The 4923-nt window shown below is 18.7% G+C and overlaps 2 protein-coding genes across 2 annotated transcripts in view; both read right to left on the bottom strand.

The window, feature by feature from the left end:
• PGSY75_1423400 (putative membrane protein) overlaps positions 1–3782 on the bottom strand; it is a gene marked incomplete at both ends in the record, with an annotated part of 4345 nt that extends 563 nt beyond the window's left edge. The window contains 4 exons of the mRNA XM_018787934.1: positions 1–3238; positions 3370–3449; positions 3533–3575; positions 3735–3782. The exon at positions 1–3238 is cut by the window's left edge and continues 563 nt beyond it. Of these exons, the coding sequence (XP_018639306.1) occupies positions 1–3238; positions 3370–3449; positions 3533–3575; positions 3735–3782 (3409 nt within the window). The remainder of the gene's footprint in view (positions 3239–3369; positions 3450–3532; positions 3576–3734) is intronic.
• Positions 3783–4280: 498 nt separating this feature from the next.
• PGSY75_1423300 (serine/threonine protein phosphatase 7) overlaps positions 4281–4923 on the bottom strand; it is a gene marked incomplete at both ends in the record, with an annotated part of 5258 nt that continues 4615 nt past the window's right edge. The window contains 2 exons of the mRNA XM_018787933.1: positions 4281–4404; positions 4674–4834. Of these exons, the coding sequence (XP_018639305.1) occupies positions 4281–4404; positions 4674–4834 (285 nt within the window). The remainder of the gene's footprint in view (positions 4405–4673; positions 4835–4923) is intronic.

The raw sequence follows: 4923 nt of genomic DNA, 5'->3' as shown, positions 1-4923 counted from the left end.
CTTGTGAGTATTCCATTTTTTGAGAATATATAGAGTAATCATAATGATAATGTGTATGAGACATGTGAATTAGATCATCAATATCATTATGATATGAATCTGTTGAGGATAAATACTGTTGAAACACATTATCATAATCATATAAATTTAAAATATTATTAATATATTTGATATTGAAAATATATTTTGTTATATTTATCTTGTTTTTATTATTTTCAAATAAAATGACTTCCTTTTTATTTTTTATTATAAGATCTTTATATGTAACTTTGTTTTGTTGATTCTTTAGTGTAATTTGTTTTTCTTGCCCATTTGTATTTAAGATGATATAATGACTAACCACACAACAACACGCACAGCAATAATAATAATGATAATAGTAGTTGTAGTTGTTGTAGTAGTAGTCGTTGTTGTTGTAGTGTTCATTTGGGTGGTGTTTATTTTTTCTTAAATCATTTTGATAATTATAATTTTTATTTATTTTTAGTTGAAATATATCGTTAATATAAAAATATTTATTATTTAAAAAATAAATTTTAAATAATTCATCATAATTTATTTTCTTTATATAAAACATATATAAAGGAATAAAATAATTATCATCATAATTTAGAATACCTATGATTTTATTCAATTTATTTTGAGAGGATATTATTTGAATAATTATAGAATCCATTTTTTTCGAAATATACATATTAATATTATTATATATGTTTGTTTGTATTTCTTGTTTTGTTTTTAATTTATTATTTTTAAAATTATGATTCATATCATTATTACATTTATTATTATTTGTTATAATATCACATTGTGTGTATACATTATTATATATTTTATTATTTTCAATTTGTTTATTATTTATTAACATATGTTTTATATTTTCTTCACATTGATTATATATACCTTGCACAGTTAGTTTATTTTCACAAATATTTGGATATGTTAATATATTTTTATGATAAGCTTCTTTTGAGGTATAATAACATCTATTTGTTATTGCATTATGTTTAATATTAAATTGTTTATTATTTATATTGAAACAATTTTTTTTTATATTTTTTCTTTCATCTGATGAATATATTTCATGTGTAGAATTATTTTGTGATGTGCTAGCTATAGATATATTAAGACCCTCTGATAATTGTTGTATATCCTTATTTTTAAAGGAAATCTTTGAATTTGTTTTTGATTGTAACTTGTTAGTTTTTAAATAATCTTTTTTTTCTATCACACTGCATGTTTTTTTGATAAAGCTGTTAAATGGTTTGCTCTCAATTGTTTTGTCTTCAATATTATGTTGGTTACTATCATTATGTTGGTTACTATCATTATGTTGGTTACTATCATTATGTTGGTTACTATCATTATGTTGGTTACTATCATTATGTTGGTTACTATCATTATGGTGGTTACTATCATTATGATTTAATAAAATTTTTTTTTGTTTAATTATATAATCTAATTCTTCTTTTTTTTTGATGATAATTTTTTTTTTTTCTATTTCCATAAGTGCAATTTTATTTTTTAATTTTTGTATGACATTATTATAATTTTTAAGTTTTTCATTTTCTTTTTTTAATTCCACATAACTCTTTTTTAATTTATCATATTCTTGTGTATGTTGTTCATTTAATTTATGTTGGTTAATATGTTGTTGAATTTTTTTATTTAATTTTTTTTGTATATCATTATTTGTTTTTTTGAATATTTGAAATTCTTTATATAAATAATATAATTTTATATATATATGATTTGTTTTTAAAAAATAAATACCAAATGATATATAAGTAAGATATAATAATATAATAATCATATTAATACATTTTTTTTTTAACTCTTCATGTTTACTTCTTCTAATATAATGCATATATTTAAATAATGATTCACATACTTTATTTATATTGTCATAACTAAATGCATGTTTTATATCATCCATGTTATAATCATACATGGATTTTTGTTCTTTTAAATTATAAAATATATTATTATAAATTGGAAAGATACTGGAGGAATTGTCAAAATATTTGTCAACTTTATAAGATGGATTGTTTGACATATTGTTATACATATTATTAGACATATTGTTTGATATTTTTAAATTATTATTATTTTTTATATTGTCATTATCATGATACATATAAACTGCTCCATTTTCATCATCACTTGAATTAAAACAACTGTCAGTATTCATACATTTTTTTTTTTTTTTTTTTTCTTCTTCTTCCTTATGAATACATTTTAACAACATATTATCTGATGTGTTATATTTAGATGTACGGTCTTCTTTTAATTTTAGATTATTAAAAAATGAAAAAACAGTTTCATCACTCATGATATTATTTATATGTTTTATTTCTCTTCCCCTATTTTTAATGTCATATGAATTTTTAATGTCATATGAATTTTTAATGTCATATGAATTTTTAATGTCATATAAAATTTTAGTGTCATATAAAATTTTAGTGTCATATAAAATTTTAGAGTCATTTATTTTTTCAGTCATACAACTATTAGATCTCAGTTTAGTAAGCTTCATTTTTTTGTCTTTCTTTTTTTTAAAACATGAAAAATTTGTTCTATATATTTTTTTCATATTATTCATATTTTTATATTCTCCTTCTTCTCTTATACATTGAAATAAAAAAATTAATAATAAAATAAATTCTTTTATTATAGGGTGGTTATTAAACATTTTATGATCACTTATCATGATTTTTAACGTTTCTTCTATATCTTTATATTTTTTATATTTTATATACTTGACATAAAAATTATCATCATCATCATTAATATTAATAATATCATATTTATGATATGTATTAATATGTATCTTGTCCTTATCACAATATATGCTATGGTTATTATTATTATGAGTAATATTATTATTATTATTATTATGACTACTTGTAATACTATTCATATCATTATTTTTATTTTCATACTTCTTAATATCATCAAAGTCCTTGTCAATAATATCTTCGATATTGCCACTTGTAAACTTTTCATATTCAGAACATACCTTCTCCCACTCAATATCTGAGATAATATTATCACTGCTATTTTGTTTTACTTCAAGTTCATAATCGTCATAATCATCAAAATCATCACCCTTATTATTATTATTATCATCATATATATCACCCTTATTATTATTATCATCATATATACCACCCTTATTATTATTATCATCATATATACCACCCTTATTATTATTTTCTTCTATCACGTCCATTCCTAGCTACAATAAGAGGGAAAAAAAAAAAAAAAAAGACACAAGTGTGTCATTTGAAAGTAATACACACATACATATATATATATATATATATATATATATATATTTATTTATTTACATATTAATTTATTTATTACGTTGATTAAATTTTGGACGTTCCAAGGACTATCACCAAGTTTTTCTTTTATATTTAAAATTACATTTTTGTCAGCAATTCCTATAACAAATACAATAAAAAAATTAACACATAATCATATATACATATATATAATATATATATATATATTCATTTTTATGAACCCGAGTCCATTAGATCGTTTGTGTCGACAGTATCTGATCCTTTCTATATATATATATATATATATAAATTAAAAAATATTAATATATTTATATTTTCTCCATATATATGCAGCATATAATATGTATCTCTTAATACAAAATATATAAACATAAATGTTTATATATATATAAACACTTTTATCTATTTATTTTTTTTTTTTACGGATAAGTTGGTCAAGAATAATTTCAACTCATCTATAATCCTAGACATCTTAAAAAAAAAAATACTCTTATATGTTTCTATCTACTTTTTCATAATATATTGTTTTATAAATGTATAAGTACTTATTAGGTTTATATCATAACAACAAGAAAAAAAAAATTTTCAACATATATATATATAAAGAGAGATAGAAATAGAGAAAAAAGAAAGAAAAAAAAATGATATTATAAAATTATAATAATTCCACAATAAAAAAATTAACAAAGATATTAAATGATAATTAAGTATATGATAAGAATTATTTTTATGTATAGGGAAATAATAAAAATAAAAATATATCAAAAGGGTTAGACTTGTATTGTTATATGCTTTTATTTCGTCATATATGTAATTTTCTTTTTTCCCTTTTTGTAGATACACATAAAAAAAAAAAAAAATAAATAATAATAATAAATAAATAAATAAATATAAATATATATATATATATATATATATATATATATATAATGATAAAATAAAAAAATTAAAAACGATATATTAGAAAGCTTAATTATTTGAATATATATATGTAGGCTTGAAAGAGTTGAAGAATTCAACATAATCCACTTTATCATCTGTTTCGACTGTATAAGCTAGTAAGTCAATTTGTTCATCTGTTAAAGGCTTGTTCCTAAAATGGGGAAATAAAAAAAAAAAACAAATATATAAATATAGACAAAAAATATATATGTATATATATATATATATTTATTTATATGTTATATCCATTTATGTATGGTTTTCATAAAATTCTTAATTACACATATGTTCACATATTTACTTTCTGTAATCATAAATTACTCTATTTAATATTTTATATGAACATACAGTTATTTTTTTTTTTATTTTTTTTTTATTATTTTATTTTTTTTTATTTATTCTTTTCCATATAAAACTTACATTTCAAAATTATGCTCTTGTAATATTTTATTCAATTCCAATAGTATATATCTAAAATGTATGCTTGTTATTTTTCCTTGCATTGTATCTTCTAAATATTTCATGCATTTTTTTAAGGCAACCTTATTCTCATATATTACCGTACATATGTGACACCATATCTATAAAAAATATAAAATAAAATAAAAAATAAAAAATAAAAAATATGTAATCACACATATATATATATATATATATATATATATATATA

The sequence above is a fragment of the Plasmodium gaboni genome, chromosome 14 (genome assembly GCF_001602025.1).
Source record: "Plasmodium gaboni strain SY75 chromosome 14, whole genome shotgun sequence".
Classification (NCBI taxonomy): domain Eukaryota; phylum Apicomplexa; class Aconoidasida; order Haemosporida; family Plasmodiidae; genus Plasmodium; species Plasmodium gaboni.
Note: the sequence above shows the minus strand (reverse complement) of the source record. Positions and strands in the feature narration are given on the sequence as shown.